The sequence below is a fragment of the Pteropus medius genome, unplaced genomic scaffold, assembly GCF_902729225.1.
Source record: "Pteropus medius unplaced genomic scaffold, Ma_sr-lr_union100, whole genome shotgun sequence".
NCBI lineage: Eukaryota > Metazoa > Chordata > Mammalia > Chiroptera > Pteropodidae > Pteropus > Pteropus medius.
In genome coordinates, this window is record NW_024355008.1 from 9,813,142 (window position 1) to 9,837,618 (window position 24,477).

The 24,477-nt window shown below is 35.9% G+C and overlaps 1 protein-coding gene and 1 pseudogene across 5 annotated transcripts in view; one reads left to right on the forward strand and one right to left on the reverse strand.

Annotated features, from left to right (window-relative positions):
- Nucleotides 1-411: 411 nt before the first annotated feature.
- Nucleotides 412-24,477, forward strand: part of NECTIN3 (nectin cell adhesion molecule 3) — a 101,776-nt gene continuing 77,710 nt past the window's right edge. For 4 of the 5 annotated variants that reach the window (XM_039856816.1, XM_039856819.1, XM_039856817.1 and 1 more), the window contains exon 1: nt 457-838. In XM_039856816.1, coding sequence (XP_039712750.1) covers nt 676-838 — 163 coding nt within the window. In that variant the 5' untranslated portion in view covers nt 457-675. Of the gene's footprint in view, nt 839-24,477 lie in introns of all 5 variants that reach the window. The other variant, XM_039856815.1, reaches the window with a different exon arrangement.
- Nucleotides 21,313-21,431, reverse strand: LOC120598264 (uncharacterized; annotated as a pseudogene).

Below are 24,477 nucleotides of genomic sequence, written 5' to 3' on the forward strand. Positions count from 1 at the left end.
GCCTCTGTTTGCGCCGGGGCCGCTGTGGACCAGCGAGCGGTGGAGTGGGCGAGACCATTGGAAAAGCTGAGGAGGGGGGAACGAGGCAGAAACGAGAGGCGGGGCATACTAACCTATTCCAGATTTTCCCGTCCTTTTAAAAGCTCTGCTTTGGGAGAAACCCCGTTATCAAAGTGGAAAGAAGAGATTTTTTTTTTTTTTTGAAAGGGGAGGAGCGTGTGCAGAGGGGCGGAGTGGGAGGAGAAGCGGCTGGCTCTCCCGGATCAGACGGGAGCTGGAGTTGAGTGGGGAGGGCGGGCGAGTTCCAGCGCTCGCTCTGAGGGTCGGCTTCCTCTCCCCCTCCCGCGCGGGGCGGGGTGGTGCGTTCCGAGTTCCCAGGAGTTCGAAGCGGGCGGGTGCCGGGGGGAGGGGAGTGGCGGCGGCGGCGGCGGTGGCGGGCGGCTCCCGCCTCAGCCTCGGCAGTGGCGTCGGCGACGGCGGAGTCGAGGCAGCCGCGAGCGCTGGGCTGAGTGTCAGCCGGCGGCGACGGCTCAAGAACTAGGAGTTAGGGACGCGCGCGCCGAACGCTCTGCCGCCGCCGCACCGCGGCTGCTGCCGCCGCCCAGAGCCTGAAGCGCCGGGGCCCGGGGAGTCGGTGGGGGCGGGTTAGTGAGCAGGCCGGGGGGAGGGTGGGGAATGGCGCGGACCCCGGGGCCGGCTCCGCTGTGTCCCGGAGGCGGCAAAGCACAACTTTCCTCCGCTTCTCCCCCCGGGGCCGGGCTCCTGCTGCCGCCCCCGACGCCACCGCCGCTGCTGCTGCTGCTGCTCTTCCCGCTGCTGCTCTTCTCCCGGCTCTGTGGTAGGTGAACCTCGGCGGCCGGCGCGGGCTGCGGGAGGCGCGACCAAGGGTCCCGGCGCCGCGGCCGGGCCGGCGCGGGCCGCTCTCCGGAGCGGCGAGGCGGTTACGTTCGGCGGTTGGCTGCGCTAGTGGGTGCCGTGGACTTTGGCTGGAAACTTTTCGCCGCGCCCGGGGCGAGGCCCGGGAAGGGCCAGGGCGTGCAAGCGCGGCGCCGGCCGCCCGCTCCCCTCCCCCGCGGCCGCGCGGATGGCCCGGCTTCAGCGGCAGTGCTTAGCACAAGGAGTCCGCACTCCTCCTTGTGCTAAGGGGACCGTTACTTCTGGCTCATTCGAGCCGGAAGCCCAAAGCGGGGACTTCTGGACGGGGGTTAAGGTGTCGGGATGCACATTTGCCGCCTCCTTTTTCTCCGGCGAAACTTGAGCTGTGAGCCCAATGCCTTCAGGAATCAGAGCCCAGCGGAATGAAGCCTTCGGTTCCACCCCTCATCGCCTTCCACCCTGGAGAAGGCACCATATTAGCCAGCATCCTTTCAGTCAATTTTCTTTGGTCCTCCGGCCCGATTCTGCCCAGGCTGCCTCTCGATGGCTTTGCATCGAGCCTGTGGGCTGCTTTCCTGTTTGTGCGACATCTCTCACACTGTCGGTGTTTATTTTTGCAAACACTTATTTGTCCTCAGGACTTTGATTTATGTGTTAAATACCTATGGCATCAACTATGCCTCGGCTCTTCTGGTCAAAACAAACTCCACTCCTCTTGCCTCTTTCCTCGTGCTATGTTGCAGTTTCCCTGTTATATTTGGGAGCTAGTCTTTTTGTTGAGTTCTGTTCCTAGGTATCGAGACTAGAAGCCTACTTGTTAAGGATCCTGTTTAAAAAAAAAAATGTGTCTTTCACGCAAGAGGTGTATGTAAGTGGTCATTGATGGAAGGCAGTGATTTGGGAAAATAAGGCCACCAGTCTTTGGAGATTAGCTCTATCTGTCTTTTGACAATACCAGTGCCCGCAGGACGTTTTATTTGAAGACTCCTATTTGGTGAGGAAAGTAGAGAAGCAAAACTTATGTTTGCTCAAAGATTGGTACATTTTTGCTGGTACGTAAAGCTGCTGTTGTATCTCACTGTGTAATGAAATCTTAAATGAAACCAAAAGTTTTACCAGCATTTGTTAAAATGAAAGATGTATGTGAATTTCTTAGATAGTGTGGTTTAGAAGAAAGAAAATTCTGTTCCGGATAGGTGTGTCAGGACGATTATAATGGGAGGTAAAGTTTTCAAGAGATTGAGTGCCCCTTATAGGCTGAGAATTACTGCTACCAATTCACCACTGTTTCAAGCAAGCACTGTGATGAAAGTTTCTGATTTATAGAATATAGTGTGATAAATGTCATGTTGTCTAATCTATAGTTTTTGTAGGCCACTCTGCATATGTTTGGTTCCACCACACAATTTCTTAATGCTGTTACCTTTGAAAACTGATGCAAGATTCTAGATTGAATTTATGTACTATTATTTTCCATCAAGGAGAATTGTGGATTATAGTTGGATGGGAGAAAAGTTGAAGGGAGTGTTAACAGTTTTGCTCTCTTTACTTAGTGTTAAGGACTGAAAGAATATTATTTGTACTTCCAATAAAGGCTTACCTAGCTAGGCAAAGCTCTATGGCAGATTGAAGCTAGGTAATATATACAGTTTATACAAGGAAAGATAATTTAGATAATAATTTCACAGTTATTGTGCAGGCGAAGTGTTGATGACTTTTTGAAGGAACACATTGGTTTTTCATATGGAAGAAAAAGGTTTTTTTTTAAAATCACTTTAATAATGTGCTATAGGAGAGACTTGATATTTTAGAATCCTAAAAATTCAAGCAGTATAGGCAAATGGACCATGATTTTAGAAGAGGTGTAAATTGAAGTTTTTAGAGTTAACTCTGCTTGTAGTTGTAGAGACAGACACTAGCTTTCTGTTACTGTGCACTGCTCATTTAAAGAGCTTCCATTTTTGGCTTATAGTGTTAATAACACCCTGATTTGTGAACCCTTCTGACGAGTTTTTTCCATCAACCTTTCTCTATGTTAAATTTCGTCTTTGAGTAGGACACAGTTGTGACTTATGGGTGCTTTAGTAAGTATGGAAACAGAATTTTCTTCATGTAACCTGTTAGTTGAGCTAACATTCATAGTACTGCTTACAAGGTTTGGCATGTACTAGTGTTTAAGTAGTCAGTTTTAGAGTTGAAAAGACTTTTCAGATTTAAAGAGATGTTTGATGATTTGTTAATCATAATACTTTTTTAAATCACATACAGTTTTTTTTCTTTTTGCTGGTGTTTTTGATATGTGGCTTACATTTAGCATAGTCTTAACTATGCTCAACTTCTGCAGTATCATCTATTAGCACAAGATAATTTTCATATTTTAATTTGACTGCTGATTTCATCAGATTTCCTGTTTTAAGGGTGTATGTTATCTGTCTTATTTGAAGAACTGAACTTTTAAAATGAGAATTTTGTAGGCTGACCAACTGCCAGATTTTTTTTTTAAAGCCTAACAAATTCCTAGGTATGAAGGTCAAAGAGACTAGATTTACAACACCATCTTACTTGATAAACTCATTTAATTCTGGAATTCCATATTTATGATCAGTTCATAGGGGATCAGATTTATCTCACTTTTCTTTCCGACATTTTTCTTGAGATGTAGAGAATATTAGTAGGGATGTGGTATTGATGATAGAGAAGCTATAGACTATTTGATCTTAGTAAGTTCCTATTAGAATCTATGATTTTACTATTTCTATTTTCAGGAAGGTTTTATCTTAATGTGGATGTTTAGAAGATGATAGAAAAAATGATCTAATATGTTACTGAACCCTTACCAGCACTTTACTTTCTACATTCCTGGCAGTTGGTAGGTACTTGGGGACATAAAACATGAATAAGGCAGAATCGTGCCTTCAAGGATATTATAGCATTGTGGTAAACATAAAGGAACTAGATGATTATAGTACAGTTTGGTGTTTATGATAGAGATCTGCATGAGGCCCAGCAGAGTGTTACCTAACCCATTAAGTAGAGATACATGAATGTGAACTGGATGGGGGAGGAGGTGCTACTTTAAAAAAACAATTTGAGGCAGATCTTACTGAGTTTAGACATTGTGGTCAATGTACAAGTTTGTTTTTTCTCTATCTGCAGTTTATGGTTAGATACTAAATTTGATTCTGAAAAAAGACTGCCAGTTAATAGATCTGTGAATCATTGGCAAGTTATTTAACCTCAGTAAACTTAAGGTTTCTCATCTTTTAAAAAAAGGACAATATTATCACCTTGCATATAGCATTCTTTTGAGGATTAAGTGAAATAATAGAATAAAACACTTAGCAAATGTATGCAATATAATAAACATTCAAATAATAGCATTTGTTATATTCCACATTGAAGCCAATCATCCTGGTATTTGTCATTCTTAAATTCTACCCTGATGTTGTGAATAATTGAGTTTTCAAGTTAATTGCTGTATTTGTACTTTACATCTTTATTTTGACTGTATAGCCCAGTCAGTGCTCTTTAGATTTGGTTAAATTTACTTCAGCTAAATATACAGATGACCAGTTTTCAGAATATTAGGATCTGGTTAAATCAACTGTGTAATTGTATGAAACTGAGTTGAATCTTCCCTTCATGATGTGGAATGCGTTTTTAGGACTTGACAGTTCCATAAGATCACTTAGAATGTTGATCATTATGTTGAAAATGTGGAGTGGAAGAGGAGAGTTTCAATTTTACTTCTACTTTATCAAGTTACTTATGGTATCAGATTGGGGCCTATAATACATTTGCACTGCATCCTAAACAGATAGAACTAGAAAGTACCAAATTTAAAAACAAACAAAAAAGACCAAATCTTTTCTTGCAATAGCTACAGCATCAGAAGTAGGAATTAGAAAAAGCTGGGCAATTATATGTGTGTTTTGGTATTTATTGTCTCACCTTGTTTATGTCACTTAGGCTTACGTTACATTTTTACATATATAATTTAGTGATTTAGCAGCTCTGATACACATTTTTTATCTGTAAAGTTAAGGAATAGAACTTAAGGCTTATTGCCTATTATTTGAAAATTATCGAAGAGAAACTGGCTGTGATACCCTTGTTAAAAAAGTTTTAACATTCCGTAATTTACCACGTAAAAATTAGTGAGTAAATAATATATTCCTACAGCATATTCTGTAACTTATTAAAGTCTTCATAAAAATTGGCAATAAGAACTATATGGTTTACAAAATATGTGGCATTTAATTAAACGTAATTATTAATATGTAAATGTAGGATGAAATCAAATAGCCCTTAAGTCAATAATGGAATGAACACTAAAGATGATTTTGTGTGCCAAACACTCAGATCCAAAACTCTATGTACCATTAATGTTGTACTTTTGATTACTTTTTAAATTTATCTAAAATTGTCTGCAAAATCTTGAACCCTTATCCTTTCCTGAATTTCATAAACATTATGATTTTTATTTTTATGATAGGCTCTGATATAGTTTAATCATTATTTAAATTTTTTTGTGAACCTTTATCAAGGATGAGCTTTTAAGTTTTTTCCTAATGACTCACTTCTTGTAGTGTAGGTCATTACTTTAAAATTTTAGTGAGAGATGCCTCCTGCAAGTCTAGATATAGTCATATTGCAGGTACCATAGTTGTTTTAGAAAGGATATTGTATTGCATACTCATATTGTGAATTTTTAGCATCCAGGGAGATTGTTGTTGTTGTTTTTCGTAACCTTATTGAATACCCAATATTCATTCTGTTAATTAAGATGAGTAGGAAACAAGTACCTGTTGGCATTGTGAGTAGATATTAATAAACTGGAATTTGAAGCATATAATGATTAAGTGGCTGAGAATTGACAGTATGTTTTTCAGCACTTTGGATGATTATTTTGTTGGTGTAAGATGGTAAATTACACATGTGACTTTATAAATAGGAGAGGTTATGATAGTTTTTAAAAAATCTTTATTTGGTTTTCTTTCATTGTTAAAAATAAAATCAAGCTTGTTCTTATTTTAAATACATTGGCCATTACACCTGGTTGAGGCTCTTTAGGCTCTCAGCCTAGGTTTCTTTGGAAGAAATAAAATTTTTAAAAGTGAGGAGGGGCTATGAATCAATTTTCTCAGCTCACTAGGATCAGCAAAAATAGTGTGTGCAGGTGGATTCAAATCATAATTAATAGGAAATGTTTTTAAAAACATTCCAGGCTCCACTGTGGACTTAGTGGATCAATAGTTTTTGCAAGAGTGGAAGGGAATGGCACCTGAAGATTGGAGCATTTGTATTTTAAGTCTTAAAATTTAAGAGACATCTTCAGATGATTTTTTAACCTCAAGTGCGATTTTTACATTATTTTTATTTACGATTTGACCAGATGTGGTCACTCTTCTGAAAGAAATAATACTCCATTGTCTTGTTCACTATTTATCCTCATGTACTTGGCATGGAGTAGGCACTCAAATTTCTTTTTCAAGGGTTTAACAGCAAAATCAAATTTAGTCTAAACCAGCACCATCCAATAGAAATATGTGAGCCACGCACATATTTAGTGGCTACCATATTGGACAGTGCAAATCTAAACTCTTTGTTGTCTCTGAAATAGATATGTCCTTCTCTGGTCCTTACTCTTAGGGCCTAGAATGACATTACTCTTCCTACTAAGTCAAATTTTGAAATGCCCAGTTTAAGATTATTTTCCCAACGAAGCTTTCTCTTACCACTTCTTGCACAGAGTGAACTTTTCTTCTTTCTAAAGTAGTTACTTTTTGTATTTGTTATCTAGTATTTAATTATAAATTGTTTTGCTCTTTTTGCACATTATAAAATGTGTGGTCTTTGCAGTAAAGAACTTGCTTCAGGCTTCACTGTATATATCAGAGCACATATCACAGAATAAACACCAAGTTTTTTTTTATTGTATGGATTTTAGCATTTGCTCTTTCTCCCATTATAACTTTTCTGAATGTGCTTTATTGCCTGTCTGATCCTAGATATCTTTCAAATCCATAGTCCCTGGAGGCCTATCCTGTTCTGTGATTAACAGTGTGACCTTTGGTCATTAGTGGGAAACGCATGCAAATTCTGTTCATTTTTACATGCTTTTGGGTTTAGAGCAATATTTGCCAAAGTATTTCAATGGAATACTAGTCTCAGAAGATATGTTTTTGGAAGAAAGTACCATGGTTGAATACATTTGGCAATGGGAAAACTAACCGTGTAACTCACTCGTGGAAAGTAACTTTGTGCATTAATTTGTTAATGGTCTAAGAAATTCTTCAGTAAACTATTTTGTTTTACAAACTAATTTCTTTATGGGGAGGGGTGTAATATGTTATATTGCAGAAGCTGTGTTGTGCAGAACGTACTCTAGGAAAATATGTCCTTAGCTTTGTTATTTCTATCTTGACATTATTCTTATTCCTACCTGCCAAGATAGGGGGAAGACTATAAATATATTTACTTATATTTATATTATATATGTATATATTTAGATATTATATATGTATATGTAGTTACTTAATAAACTAGAAAAGGTTGATAGGTTTTAAAGATGTTGCTTGATGAGATAGTTATTTATTATTTATTTATTATTTTTTTCCCCTGAAAATTCTCTTTAGTTCTATCTCTTCATTCCCAGTTGTCTTACCCATTTTGAATCTGAGGTGTTTGCAGAATTGACCTTTGAGGAATATAAATTTCAGATGTGTATCATTTACTCCAGGATAGATGTAGTTTTAAGCAGCTTCTGTGGGAGATACCTCACTTGATGTAGAACACATGTTCATGTGGGTTTGAATTTTAGGAATAAAATGAGTAAATTTAAGATAGCTAATCTATTTTGTAATGAAAATATACCATTGCTGTTATTAAGAAAGATATGAAAAACACTAAGAGACAAATTTAAAAATAGATGCACACAGCTAGGACTCAACTCAGTGTTTAAGTGCATTGTATATAATTAAGACTGCTTGACTCTTCTAGTGACTTCAATTCAGGGGAAAAACAAAAATAATGAAATGTTAGTATTGGTAAACTATCATAAGATCTGTTTCATGTAACTATTTTTGTATGTTATCTATGATAGACATGGCTGTCATTACTAAAATATCTTAGGCCATTGTTTTTGAAAATTATTAATATGATTTCTAATTTAGTCCTAGCTACTGTGGACTAGATTAAGATTCATTTCACAAGTGTCTTGTCATTACGAACTCTAAATTCTCTTTTAATTTGATTTAGATTAGAGATAATCATTCATGGCTATAAGTTCAGTTTAATACTAAGTCAGACAATAAACTTTAGTTTTATCTCCTCTGAGATACCCAGATTCCTTTATTTTAAATGCAAATTTAAAAAAAAGTTTCTCAGTTTCTTCCTTTATTTATCGAAGAGATTCAAGCGGGAGAAGGTACATAGCTAACAGTTCTATCCTCATTAAGAGTAAAGGGCTGGAACAAAATAGAATTTTTCACTAAATCATGAGTCTGTGTATGTTAATAGCTGTGGGCAGCTACTGTAAATCTTTGATTTCTGCTTGTTAAACTTAAAAGAGGTAAAAAATTACCACCAACAAAAACCTTGAGAAACATGCAAATAATGCAGTGTGTCGAATATCAACTTTTATAGTTGTTTCCCCATTCCTAAGCATTTCTCACATTATAAAGATATTATTTTGGCGATACATTTTCATTTGACTAGTTCATATTAAAACCAAAATGAACTTTAATATTGAAATAATGGTAAGGAACTCCTATTCTTTTTCAGGTTGTTATCTTATGTTTGTTGTACAAAAGTGCAATGGTAGAGGATATATTATTTTTTTTCTTTTAAAGCTGGGATAGCCCCTACAGTTGACTGACTGATTTTGAATAACAAAAAGAAGACATATCAAGGCTAGAATTAGTAATACTAATGAAGACATCTCTTATTTCTATAAGACTGTTTACTTTAGACCATTGACATTCTTTTCTGTGTTTAAGATTATTTTTACACTTTTCAATAAAAACTTTCAACTTTTAGATTCATAAGCAAGTTAGCAATTATGGTGACTATTTCGAAGCCATGCATTGTTCAGCAAACTTATTTTTTTCAATTGTGTGTAAAGGATCTGAGCATTGATACATTTTTGTTATATTTCTAATGATAGTGAAAATGTTTAAATATATGAGTAGCTGGGGAAATTTGTATATAGCATGCCAAAAGGTCTCTTGCTTTCTAAAAGCTTTAATCAAAACAGCATCCATTAAAATATAAAAAAACAAATCCGAAGTTCCCTAAGAAAAGGATGTTTTTCTTTGAGGATACTACTGTTACTTTGCTGCCCTCTACAGTCATCTAAAATAGTCACTCTAGATTTTTCTCCCATCAGATGATTAAAATACTGTCTGGACTTGTGAGCTTTAAATTTCAGGAGTGGTTTGAGTAATATTTACTGTTAAAATATTATAATGTTTAATTAGTCACAACAGTTGATCTCTACTTGTACTATAAAAAATAAAGGGCCTAGAAGTTGGAGGAGGGAGTAGATTGGGGACTATTGAGCATCAATCAGGAAACAGGTGGTAGAGCACCAACTAAGTGCTGGGTAATAGAGGATACCACCGTAGAATAAGAAATGGTAGCTGGTCCCAAGCTTGTAAACACATTAGTAAGACTAATGTATGTTAGCATATATGTATAAAAGACATAACAACATACAAAGTAGTATGATACAGCCTAAGAAAAGATCAGTAAAGCCTGAACGAGTCAAGAAAAGCTAATTAGAAGAGATGAAACTTTTGAGCTATATATTCAAGAATGGAGTAAAATGTGGACGAAACAGGGTTATTTCAAACAGGAAGTGAATATTAAACCGCAAAGAGTCTGTTACACAGAAAGGACTATACTAGACCCTTTGGAGTCTTTGCCGTTAAGAAATGTAAAATATAAATGTTAGGAGATTTGGAATTAGAAAATTGTGTGTGTGTGTGTGTGTGTGAGAGAGAGAGAGAGAGAGAGACAGACAGACAGACAGACAGAGACAGACAGAGAGAGGTGGCGGGGAGGAGGGAGGGAGGAAGAAGGAGAGGGAGAGGGAGACTGATTTCCATTTATGAGAGAAGGTCAATGAAAAAGAGAGCATTCTAGAGTGAAAAGAGACCATTGGATTGGGGACTCTGCAAGAAATTAATGTTCTCATGTGGTTTAAGCCTGAAGTTTATGGAAGGAAGTCCTGAATTTTTAAATATTTTACTAAAGAGATTAAACTTTGTGTGGTAGGCAGTGAGGAGTTTTTGAAGGCAGATAACTACTGAGTCGGTGATTTGTGAATTTTGTATAGCTTTGACAACAATGTAAAAGATATGTTAGAGATGAAAGAGACAGGCAAAAGGGAAAACCATTGCAGTCATCCATGCGAGAGAGTTGTGGAGATATATGGCAATTTGGCAGAGGGATTTGAAGGGAGGGATAGATCTGAGAAATAAATTACCTGGTGTTTAGATATCATTGTGGGTGGGGAAAGAAGAGTTGGATATGAACTTAGATTTCTGTCTTGAATGACTAGAAAAGTTTTCTAAAAAGATTAATCATTACTATTTTTTACTTAGTAACTCATTTATTTGTTTATTTTTAAATTTTGTTTTATTATTAGTTTCAAGTATACAGTACATTGTTTAGACATTTATATAGTTTAGTTTTCAAAACGATCCCTCTAATTGCTCTTTCTCCTCTGGCTCTCCACTTAGCCAATATATTAATGCTAACTGCGTTCCCTATGCCATGCTCCCCATCCCTGTGACCATCTTATCAACTACTAATTTGTACTTCTTTAACCCTTTAGCACAGTCTTTGACTTTTTTGGAAGAATTTTAATTGTGATGCCTTTGGGGCATATTTTAAAGCCATATTTGGACATTTGTTATGAGAGGGTAAGGGGTAGATTTCGGAATTGGGAATTACCGGCATCCAGTTATTTGTATTAGATGAGCTGTTTGAAGAGAGAGGAGGTAGAGGGGCTAGAGAGAAGGAGGGAGAAGAGAAGGAAGAAAAGAGGAAGGGGAAATGAGACTGGGAAAAAAATTCAAGATTGAGAGATTTTGACTGGATAAGAGGGAGGAAAGGAGGGGAGAAATAATCTGGGGGAGGAAAATCTTATTTGATAAATAGACCAATACATATAGATGTGGAATTGGGAATTATCAGGATTGAGATAGAAGGAAGTCAAATTAGGAGAAAGAAGTCAAATTCTGAAAAAGTTAACAAATAAAGGGATAATGAAGAAGTAGTAGGGTAGGGCCTACTTTGGAGGAGAGTGGAAGAGGCAAAGATAAGAGAATAATTTGAATAATGTACAGTTGTTATGAACTTAATGCTTGCAGTCATCCCCAAATTCATATGTTGAAGCCCTAACTTATAATGTGATGGTATCAGAAAGGGTTCTTTGGGAAGTAATGAGATTTAGACGAGGTGTTGGGGTTAGAGTTCCCATGATGGAATTAGTGCCCTTATAAGAAGAAGAAGAGACACCAGAACTTTTAACCATGTTGAGGATACAGCAAGAAGGCAACTGCCTGCAAGCCAGGAAGAAAGTTCTCACCAGAGCCTTACTGTGCTAGCACCCTGATCTCAAGTTTCCTATCCTCCAGATCAGTGAGAAATAAATGTTGGTCGTTTAAGAAACCCAGTTTATGGTATTTTGTTATAGCAGCCTGAGCTAAGACACCAATCAGGGTTCTTAATTGCAAACATCAGAAACTTAACTTTGGTTAAAATAAAATTGATTGAAGGATATTAGGTGGGTCAGGTATGGAAATCAAGAACCAAAGGAGGATAGGCATCCAGAAATACAGCCAAGATAATATCAAGAGGTCATCTTTCCAGGTCGTTGCTTGTTGCCCCTTGAGACACTAGATATTATAGTTTTGCCTCTGACACTAACATTGCTGCTTTTAGAAATTGGATATTGTTGTTGCCATAGTCCAAGAGAATATATTTTCCATGGATGTCCACTACAGAAAATTGAAAAAAAGCTTTTAATTTTTATGATGAGACGACTTTGTTCTGGGGAGGTGGGTGAGAGAAGCACATTGGCAAAGTCCAGGAACAGAAAGTAAGTAGAAACATTAAAAACAGATGAGAGAGACTAGTTTTAGAAATGACGAGAGACTCTTCTTTCTATTAAATAGGGAAAAAGAAAATGATAGATGAATATATAGAGATACTTCCAGGTATAAGAGAGGTGAGTTATGGAGAGACCTTGATCTTTAGCGATTTAAGTGATATATTTTGAAATAATAAATGAATGCAGGGCAATGTTGGGACTTAGTCGTAGAACCTTTAGACAAAATTGGAGTAGAGGTCAATTAAGAATGAATGATGGATCAGTACTAAGGCATGAGTTGACGTTAACATGAACTTCTAAAATACAAATGTTGGTGTGGATACCTCCAACATAAGTTTATGTTGGTAGTGATTAGTATTTAATTGAGCATTGTGCTCACCAGAGATTATTTTAGGTACTGTGAAAACTAGCTGATAAAAGAATAAAATGCGTTCGTGGGGACCAGTCATATTTATGTATTGAAGAAAGTAGAATAGAGCTAGATTACCAAATGCCTTTTCAATATCATATAATAGGGTGTTGTTGGAAATTTAGGAACAGAGAAATGATATAGAAAAAGTAGTACATTAGAAATACTGACTTAAAAGCAGGATAGTCTAGATGTACGGTTATTAAGACTGGAATTAGGATGTAATAGAAAGGGAAAGGTTGAAAACAATAGAAAATTAAAATGTAAAAATGTACCTCTTGATGATCCCAGAATATGATGAGTGGGAAAAATTAGTACATTTAGAGTTTTTGTATTAGACAGATGGGGAATAGTGTAAATAATGCTGAAAGGGAGGTTAAGGTAGAAATTAGATGTTATGTAGAATTAGATGTTATATACATTAGTTTCCTAGGGCTGCCTTAACCAAGTACCACAAACCAGGTGGCTTGCAACAACAGAAATTTATTCTCTCTAGTTCTGCAGCCTCGGTGTCTGAAATCGAGGTGTCAGCAGCACCATGCTCCCTCTGAGACTTTGGGTAGAATTCTTCCTTGCTTCATCCTAGCTTCTGGTGGTGGACATCAATCTTGCATTCCTTGGATTGCAGCTGCATCCCTACAGTCTCTTCCTTTGTTGTCACATGGCATTCTTCCCGTATGTTTCTGTCATGGTTTGCTCTTCTTATAAGGACAGCAGTCATATTGGATTAAGCCCACTCTACTCTAATATAACCTTAACTTACCTCTGCAAAGACCATATTTCCAAATAAGGTCACTCTCACAGGTACTTGGACTTAGGGCTTCAATTTATGCTTTAAGAGGGATACAACTCATAACAAAGGGATAATGATTTTGGTTTTGACTATATTGATTGTAAGATAGATTTGAGGCTTGATTCAGGTCAAAGTTCCAGGTAAATACAGCATTTGAAAATGTGTGGTATGAGCTGATTTGAAAGAGATTTGGATTCATGAAATATTAAAATGTTTTTATTGACACATATGTACGTACAGAAAAGTATTCATGGTATGTAAGTGCAGTCGGATGAACTATTACAAAGTGAGTCTACACCCATGAAACCATCACTCTGGTCAAGAAATAAATCTTTACCAGCAGAAGTGTCTCTCTCACTTCTTTCCAATCACGACTCCTTCTCTCTTTCTCAGTAATAACCACAGTTCTGACTTCTGACACCATAAATTATTTTAACCTGTTTTTGAACTTTATAGAATTTGTTGATACTGTGAGATTCATCTATGTTGTTGCATTAGCAGTAGTTTGTTCTTTTCTTTTTCTTTTTCCTTATACCACTGAACAGATTCTGTTCCATGACTAATTTCTTAATTTCGGGTAGGCATTTGGGTTGTTTTTATTTTGAGGCTTTTATGAATAGTTCACTGCTGTGGACATCATTGTACTTCTCCTTTGGTAGTGGAATTGCTGGTTCCTTCTATGCATGTTTTTGTTGAAAAGTTTTCCAAAGCACTTGTAATAACTTACACTTCCTACCAGTAGTATATACGAGTTTCAGTTGCCGTACATCCTCATTGACCCTTTATAATATCAGTATTGTTCTTTTAACCATTCTGATCACTATGTAATGGTATAACATTGTGAGTGTAATTTCTATTTACCTCATGGCTGAATTCTAAGGATTATGGTTCATTCATTTGAATATGCTCTTGAGAAGTGCCTGTTAATTCTCTTCTCTTTTTTTTTTTTTTCAGTTGGATTGTTTTTTGTACTTTTATGGATTTTTGGAGGTTGTTTATATATGCTAGGTATGCCAGTTATATGTGTTGCAAATTTCTTCTTCCGTGCCGGCCTTTTCACTCTTTTAATGGTGTTTGTAGATTAATAGAAGTTCCTTAATATCTATCCATGTAGTCAAAACCAGTCTTTTTCTTTCAGTTAATTCTTTGTCTTGCTTACAAAATCTTTCTCTTGTACACCATCATGAAAACTTTTTTTCTTTATAAGCTTTATTATTTTGCCTTTACTATGTATGATACATCTAGAATTTAGTTTTTATTTTTTTGATTATTTTAGTAGGGCTCGTAATTTTAATTCCATTACTATCTGGTAGATCAAAACCATTTATGGAAATGACCCTCTCCTGTGCAATGTTGCCTTTATAATAAATTAAGAGCCATATATGCCTGTGTTTTATTTTGGGACTTTTTTCTGTTTTCTTTGGGTCCATTTTACCATCTTTGTACAAATATCACAAGGTGTCTTTATAGATTTATAATATATCCTGATATTCGGTAGATTAAGTCCACCTATTTGTTCAAGTTTATCGTGGCTGCTCTTGGCCTTTTACCTTTCCATACAAATTTTAGTAGCACTTTATCAATTTCCACAAAAAATCCGACTGAGATTTTTATTGCGAACACATTAAATCTGTATGAATTAATGTAGAGCTAAATTGACGCCTTTATGGTGCTGAATCTTCCATTCCATGTACCTGGTTTATCTCGCCATTTTCTAAGGTTTTCTTTTCCTTCTTTCCATAAAACTTTCTAGTTTTCTGTGTCTAGAGGTCTTATGTAATTATAATTTTAGATTAAATTTAATCTAAGTTTATAGATTTCAGGTTTTTGGTTTTTTGGTGTTACTGTTGTAAATGACATTTTAAAATATTACTAATTGTTTTCAGGCATATAAAAATATAGTTTATTTAGATACCATGACCTTATATCCAGAGACCTTGTTAACCTCATTTATTTCAAGTACTTCGCTGAATCTTTTGGATTTTCCAGCTATACAGTCATGCCATCTGTGAATAATGAAAGCCTTATTTCTCTCCAATCCTTATACTTTTTTTTTCTTTTCCTTTTTGCTTGTTGCACTGGCTAGGACCTCCACTATGATGTTGAATTAAAGTGGTGACCGCAGGCATCGTTGTCTCATTCCTAATCTCGGAGGTAAAAATGTGTTCCACATTTCAAAATTAAGTATGATGTTTGCTGTAGTTTTTTTTTTTTTTTCTTTAATAGAACTCTTTTTAAAAATCAGATTAGGAGTTTCTATTCCTAATTTGCTAGAATCGTGATGAATGGTATTTTTATCAAATGCTTTTTATCAAATGCTTTATCTTAATTTTGAGATGGTCATATGATTATTTTCTTTTTTTAAATAATGTAGTATGCAAGGAAGGACAAACTTGGAAGAGATTCAGACTTTGTTGAGAAAGTATAGTTCAGCCCACCTAATGGCAGAGGAGGTTGGAACTGGTTCGGCGTTGTTAGACCAGGAATAAGCTATCTTCTGCGAGTGCAGGAGGTGGGTGAATATGTAGGTGAATTCTGGTGTTAGTGGGGAAAATAGACCTTGAAGAACATTTGGGCTGCATGGGGTCTTTGTTTTTTGTGTTGTGAGGACTGAGGAATGGTTAGTGCCAGGCCAAGGCTTCAAGGTTGTAGAGGGACTGAATTCTGGACTCATGGCTGGGGCTGGCTCCACCCGATATTCTCACATCCACACTGCTGACTCCGGGTCTGCATTGGACATGGTAGGAGAACCTCTTCCTTACTGATGCAGTATCCCTATCGTGTCATCCCTATGGTGTCCTGAGTAACCATAACACCATGTTTGCATTAAAGGAGAAATACTTAATTTCATTTATCCCAGAGCATATATGGAAGGTGCACTTGGAGTCGAGAGGCAATAAATTGATAACACATATATCTCTATAGTTTAAAGGTACTTTAAAGTTTCTGCATAAGATTAGAAGCTAAGTATAATGTATTTTGTGTATCTCTTAAGCCAAATGAAATGAAAAACTAGAAACTTTTAAGAATAATAGATTCATGTAAATAAAACATTTTAATTTAAATATTTAGAAAGTATATGGAATGTAGAAGCAACATAAACATAATTCTCTAAATCTCTGCTAATCAGTTTTCTGAGCGTCATAACTTGCATTTATTTCTGATTTATATGTGAGACGTATTCTGTAGATGCTTATTTACTGCTTTAGGTAATCAAATTTTGCTACTCACATTTTATCAAATACAAGAGGTCATTAAGAGATACATTATGGTTTTGAAAACCATTAAGGAAGAAAAACACAAACTATGACAGTGTTTTCCTATCACTTAGAATTTTAATTTTATATCTATTAACTTATTTTATACTTATTGGACTTTTATTTCATACTTATCAGTTTTATAGTCATAGGCATAGTGTTTCTAAATCATCATAACTTTTGCAAGTACATGAAAAGGAAAATATAAGTGGAAAAATGTGTAAGGTGTTCCTGTTTTTCACATTCAGAGTCCTACTTCTTTGTAGTGCTTTTTGCCTCTGTGCCATGAAGAGCTCTTTGATGCTATCTTTCTTAAAAGATATGTTGTACAGTCCCCAAGACCACCCTTATATTGAGTAATTTTCTCCAAAGACTCATAGGACTCAGCATAGACTTGTACTCAAGGCTATGATTTATTACAGTGAAAGCTCCCACAGTCAGCAAAGGGACATGTGGCAAAGTCTAAGGAAAACTAGGCATTAGATTGTTCAGAGTCCCCTCCCAGTGGAGTCACAAGACATATTTAATTCCCCCAAGAATGACTTGTAACAACATGGGCGAAATGTTGCCAACCACGGAAGCTCATTAGAGACTCATGGTACAGGGTTTTTATTGGAAGCTGATTATATAGGCATTCTCTGCATAGCACATACCCAAATTCTAGTAGGTATTGATCATAAACCATGTGGTTTGTACAAACAGTTTAGGCACAGTGAGCCACTATTACCAATGAATGGTGGGAACTTTCCCAATATCTACCTAAGTTTCCTACCAATAGCCAAAGGCCATCCTTGAAAGAAGGCCTTTACAAGGATAGCAGTTTAGGCTTGCTGTGTTAATTCATTAATATGCAAAAGATCATCATGTCTAAGATTTTTCTTAAAAGCCTTTAATATCCATTCTGCAAGTTTTTATTCTGGTGCTATCCTGATCTTACCAGAAGGAATTAGTGGAACATATGGCCATTGTTGATTTGAATGAAGGTCATAGGGTTGTATATCATCATTCAGTGCCACTAGGAATAGCAACCAAGTTTGCATATGTTCAAGCTACCTGTACCCCAATTTTAGAGAGGTGGAAAAATGTGCATCTTGGAGTCATTGGAACAAGTAACCTAAAAACTGCCCTTTTCAGATCACTTGCTATATTGCCAAACTTACCCAGATTCAAAGGATAACAAATGTTTGCTGCTGAGATGATTTTTATGAAAATTTTTGTGGGAAAGAGTAGAGTGGATTATAGCATAAAATTTTAGGGTTTAGCTGTGACCGTCTTTTGTCCAGGATGCAGGAGAAAGGACAAATTGCCAAACAGTGCTCAAAGACTAGAGATCTAGTCTGGTAATATTTAGCCGCCTCCTTCTTCCTGTCTTCTTCCCTCAACAATTTCACACATACAAAAATGAAGCTGCTCTAGTAGAAGTTCTAAGCCCTGTCCTTTGAAATTCTCTTGTGTACACTCTCCCTACCCCTTCATTGAGTTACATTATTAGAATTGGACTTGGAGAACAATTTGAAACCACCTTTCTAGTCCAGATTTTTCCTTTTCTAGATGAGGAATTTGAGACCTTTTGAGGTTGTAATTGTGCTTTTCTTTGGTCTTTATCTGTAAAATTTTTCTTTAGATTTAGAATAGAGAAGGAAAATTCTTCGAAATTAACACAGTGATTCTGGGACTTTTGTATTGTCATTACTCTCGTTCTAGGGATTTATTCTTTCATGCCTAGTTTAGTGCAGCTCCTCCATTAGTTTAGTTTGCTAGGGCCACCATAATAAATTACCATAAACTTGGTGGCTTAAAACAACAAATTCATTTTCCCACTGTTTTGAAATACAGAGTTCCCAAATCCAGGTGTCCGCAAGGCCACATTCCCTTCAGAAAGCTCTAGAGGAGATTCTGTTCTTTGATTCTTCCAGCTTCTAGTGGCTTCTTTGACTTGTGAGTGCATAATTCCATTCTCTGCCTTTTTTACATGGCCGTCTCCTCTGTCTTTCCTTTGTGTGTCACTTTTAAGGACACTTGTCATTGGATTTAGGTCCCACCTGGATAATCCAGGATGTCCTTATTCCAAGATCTTTAATTTAATCTGCAAAGACCCTTTTTTGAAATAAGGTCACATTCCCATTTTCACAACTAATTGCTCTTCTTCCATCTGTGCTTTCTTTTTTCACACTGTAATATGTGTACTTCTGCTAGATGAATTTTCTTAATACTCCTGCTAATTTTTTGGCTTCCTATATTTTTTCTCTACAATATTTCTTATTTTTCTCTTTCCATTTATAGTTTTCTTGGCTAGGCTTTAAGCTCCTGAAAAGTAAGAAATATACCTTCTTTTCCTCCACAGCATTAAGCCTGGCCAATTTAGGTAGGTGTTAAGTAAGTGTTAGTGAAAAAAAAAATGAATGTGCAAACAAACCAAAATAAGAAATTTGCATTTCTGGCTTCATCTTTGTTATTTTATTACCAGTACTTGGATTTTCCTGAATTCTTTCAAACTACTTTTGCATTTTCTGTTTCTGTGAATCTCTTCACTTTTGTTCTTTCCACAGTGCCTTTTCTCTGCTTTGAAAAACTCAACTTGCCTAAGATCCCACTTAAATTTCACTATTCTTCCACAAATTTACCCAAATAAAATTAGAATCACTAGTTTAGGCTTAGCTGAAGGAGAACTTTGCTTTTATTGATGGGAACTTTCTCACACTTCTCTTTCCTTCTTCCAAGTCTGTACATTTGTACTCTTAACTAGAGTGTCTCTCAGAGGATATGGTCCATTTTGCCTTGGAATGTCTAGGTTTACAACTGTTATTCTGGCATAAATACCAGTAATGCTCCTTCACTTCTCTTTCGCTCTAAAAAATGTTTTGGCTTAGATAGCAATTTATGTGGTCACTCTACCCTTAATAATCTTGTATGTCTTATTTTCTAGATTCTCAGCTCTTGGAAGTCTCAGGCTATACTACTTTCTGTCTTATAGTACCTAGTCTTTAATATTCAGTGAATAAAACTTAATATTTACACTCTTACTATGTACCATACATACTACATTTTGTCTATATTAGTTCACTTATTTTTTTCAACCTAAACTTGTCTTGTAATGTCTGATCCCCAGTGTTTTTCTTCACTTACACCCAGTCTTGCAAAATCTTAACTCTAAATCAGTTCAATTGTACAAATTATTTATACTTACCTCTCTTCTACTAGTAATGTCTGGGAAGGAAAAAATAATCATAACCACGTAGATTGGTGTCACTAAGAATCAGGCTTTAGCTTTAACTGGACCTCAAACAGTTCCTCTAGCAATTCTTCCTTGGGTGCTTAGTAAGTGCACACTCCTGTGTTTGAATTTTTTCTGTTAAATTTTACTGAAACCTTATTAATTAGGTGACAGTAGTTCCATTTTATAGGTGATAAAACAGACTTTCAAGTACTCAGGTTCACACTGGTAATAATTTAGAGGTCTGTGTGTTCTTGAGTCGAGTTTAGTCTGGCTCCAAAGTTCTTTTTTTATTCCACCCTGTTATTCACAATCTTAAGTATCATTCTTCGGGCTGAGAAGTATACTACTGAACCATAAGTACCAAGTACTTGTTTAGAGATGCCTCCTTAAAACAGTACATTTGAGATTTTGGGATTATTAGTGCACGTTATAAATATGTTTATGAATTTATATGCAGATCATTATAGAAGGCTATCATTTATAAGAATTGATATTACATCAGTATTTTCAAAGCACTAGTTCTTTAAAATGTCTACTTCATCTGAGAACATTTACATTTTCATAGGCCTCTTTTTCTGTATCACTTAAGTAAGGTTAAAGGATCAGAAATAAACTCATTAGTATGATTAAAAAATACTTTCGTTGGTTGAAATTGTTTACCTTTGATTATAAAATTTACTGCTAGAATAATGGTAAAGCCTAAGATAATATAATTACTATAGTATTTTGGGGGATACATTTTATTATGATGATTAAAACTCATAAATTCATTTAAACAGTTTCATTGTTTAAAAATTGGCAGTTTCACAGGTTGAAATGGGAATTAAAAGAGCAAATTCTTAATAATTGTTGGGAAATTTCATTCTCCCATGCATTTCACCTCTGGTGGAAATAATGCTGACTTAAGAACTACAGTCCCTCTCCACCCTTTTATTTTGAAAATCACCGAGCTTTTGAATGTCCCCACTAATAGCCCTTCTAGGTGTTCTTTCTGTGAAACATTTAGAATTTCTTCATAATGTGTTAAGCATGATGGAATTGAAAAGATTACCTTTTAAAGCCAGGAGGCTTCTTCTTGTCTCTTTTGCTGCTGGCCATATGATAAGGCCAAATTACTTCACTGTCACTGTAAAATGAGTTTCAATAGGTGCCCTGTAAATTCTCCTCCACCTGATGTAAGATTTTGTGCTTTTGTTCTGAAAATATGAAGGAATTGTGTTTTTAAGTATAAAGTATATTCAACTGAAGAGAACCTTCATTTACTTTAGATCAAAATATTTTATTTATTTGAAATTAAAAGGTGATAATTGAGACCAGGTGGTGGAAATGACATTTTAGAAAGATCATTTTATAAAGGCTGAAATTCCTACTTAAAGATTAATAGAGATGATATGATATAGTGAGATGAAATTTGTATTTAATGTTAATATATAGGGAATATTGTGGTAGAAATTTGTCACCTCTTGTACCTTTTATTCTTTGTGTTGGTTATATGTAAATATACAAATCTAACCTTTTAAAAATTAACTCTTTGAGGCTTTTTTTTTTTTTTAGTTTTGTATAAAATGCTAGACCTATAGTTAGAAAAGAAGTTAACTTTTATTTATTTATTTATTTATTTATTTATTTATTTATTTACGCCTGCAGCACCTGATCTTCCTAGGTAGTCTCCAGTCCAAGTACTAACCAGGCCTGACCCTGTTTAGCTTCTGAGATCAGACGGGATCGGGCTTGTTCAGGGTAGCATGGCTGTAGAAGCTAACTTTTATTGAACTTCTATTCTAGAATTATACTATCTAGAACTTTGTGCAGTGAAATAATATAAGCCATACTTCTCAGGACTATAGTCATTTGCCACATTGGGCAATTGAGCACTTGAAATATGGCTAGTATACCTAAAAACCTGAATTTTAAATTTTGTTTAATAGGTTTAAATAGCCACATGTGGCTAGCGACTGGGACAGTGATGTTTTAAGAAGTGATGGAGCACTGTGCCAGAGGATAATTAAAAGACTAGTTCTAGTTCTCTACTGTGTCATTTCTGATTACTACCCTTTACCCATTTTGGATTAAGCTATATCTCCAGTCTTATTTTATTTCTGTATTTTGGCCTCCTACTGAATCTTTGCTTAGCCTGGAATGGTCTTTCTAGCCTAGCAGATAAGGGCAGAGGGGTGAGGCTAGTATTTAGAAAAGAACTTTTACTACCATATCTACCAACCTGTCCGTCTATACAGGTAGACTCTCTGCTACAGTGGTTGCACAGTGACTGGTCAGTGATATCCCTTCCAATCCCGTCCCATACTGTTTCTTCTGAAAGATGTTTTAACAATCGCCCCATCTATTGTTGCATAAATTTTTCTTTTCAGTCATTTTAATCAGCATAAAAATATGCTATAATATCTCCCATTTAAAAAAATACTCTCTCTGACCCATCATGTGTCTCTTGAGCTGCTGTCTGATCTCTTTGCCTGCCTTTCTGGTAAAAATCGTATTAAAAATTACCTATATTCTAAAAGTTCTCCAATCCCTCTCCTGTTCTCACTTTTTTTAATAAACAGCCTTACTGGGTACAAATGATGTATAAGCTGAACATGTATAAGGTGTACAATTTGGTATCATTACTAATGAATGAAGATGGCGAATGTTATCCATCACCCCAAGAGTTTCTTCTTCCGTAAATTGTCTGTCTTATCCTTTCCTATTCTACTTCTCCCAAGCAAGCACTGACCTTTCTGTCACCATAAAGAAGTTTGCATTTTCCAGAGTTTTGTATAAATGAATCATACTCTATGTTCTCTTTTTCTGTCTTCTTTCAGCATAATTATTTTGAAATTCATCCATGTTGTTGCATGTATCAATTTATTTCCTTTTATTGCTGAGTAGTATTTGGTTATATGAGTATTCCTTTCAAAATTTTTAATAAACTTTAAAATTTTTAGAGCAGTTTTAGTTTACAGCAAAACTGAGTGAAAAGTTCACATATATCCCTGGTTCTTTTCTCCACACTTCCCCCTCTTCTGCCAGGATCATCATTCCCTATCAGAGCAGTGCATTTGTTACCATCAGCGAACCTACATTGACACATCATAATCACCCAAAAGCCGTAGTTTACATTTACAGTTTACTCTTGGTATTGTACATTCTGTGGGTCTTGTTAAATGTATAATGACATGCATCTATCATTATAGTATCATACAGAGTAGCTTCACTGCTCTAAAGATTCTGCGTTCCACCTGTTCATTTCTCCCTCTCCTCTAACCCCTGGCAATCACTAATCTTTTTGCTTTTTAGTTTTGTCTTTCCCAGAATATTATATAGTTGGAATCTTTCAGTATGTGTTGCCTTTACCAATTGACCTTTGTAACTTCGTATGCATTTAAGGTTTCTTTGTGTCTTTTCATGACTTGATCTTTTGGATGTACCACAATTTATCTGTTCACCTACGGAAGGACACCTGAGTTGCTTCCAGGTGTTGGTAATTATGAATAAGTTGCTGTAAACATTCGTATGCAGGTTACTGTGAGGACCTAAGTTTTTTACTCATTTGGGCAAATACCAAGGAGAGCAATTGATGAGTCCTGTGATAAAAGTATATTTAGTGTTGTAAGAAATCGCCAAACTGTCTTCTAGAGTGGCAGTACCATTTTCATTCATACCAGCAATGAACGGGAGTTCCTTTTATTCCACATCCTTGTCAGGATTTCGTGTTGTCCGTGTTTGGATTTTGGCCATTCTGATAGGTGTGTAATGGTACTTTATTTACTGTTTGTATATTTTCTTTAGTAAAGTGTCTGTTCAGGTTTTTGGCCCATTTTCTAAATTAGGTTGGCTGTTTTCTTGTTTAGTTTTAAAAATTATTTTTATATTTTGGATAATAGTCCTTATTAGATATGTCCTTTGTAGAGCAGAAACTTTTATGTCATTGTTATCCTGCTTACCCATTGTCTCTTTCATGGATCATGTCTTTTATGTTGTATATAAAAAGTCATTGCCATACCCAAGACCATTTAGATTTTTTCCTATATTACCTTCTAGGAGTTTTATAGTTTTGTGTTTTACATTTAGGTTGGTGATCAGTTTTAATTTTTATGAAGGGTGTAAAGTCTTTGTCATATTTATGCATCCATATGCCTGGTTGTTATAGTATCATTTGTTTTAAAGACTCTGCTCCATTATATTGCCTTTGCTCCTTTGTCAAAGATCAATTGACTATAGTTGTTATATGAATCTTTTTCTGGGCTCTCTGTTTCATCAGTCTTTTTGTCTAATCTTTAACTAGTGATGCACTCTCTTGATTACTTTAGCTTTATAGTAGGTCTTCAAGTCAGGTAGTGTCAGTACTCTGACTTTGTTCTTCTTCTTAGATATTGTGTTGGCTATTCTGGGTCTTTTGTTTCTCCATATACATTTTTAGAATCAGTCGTTGTTCACAAAGTAACTCGTGGATATTTTGACTGGGATTATATTGAATCTGTAAGATCAAGTTGGGGAGATATTGAGTCTTTCCGTGAACATGGAATATCTACATTTATTTAGTTCTTTGATTTCTTTGATAAGTTGTCAGTTTTCCTCATATAGATCTTATACATATTTTGTTAGATTTATACTTAAATATTTAATTTTGGGTTGCTAATATAAACAATATTTTGTTTTTAATTTTAAATTGAACTTGTCCATTGATATTATATACGACAGCAATTGTATAGTGCAACCTTGTAATCACTTATTTGAGTTTTTTTGTCAGATCTTTCTGATTTTCTATATAGACAATCATGTCATCTATGAGCAAAATTTTGTTGT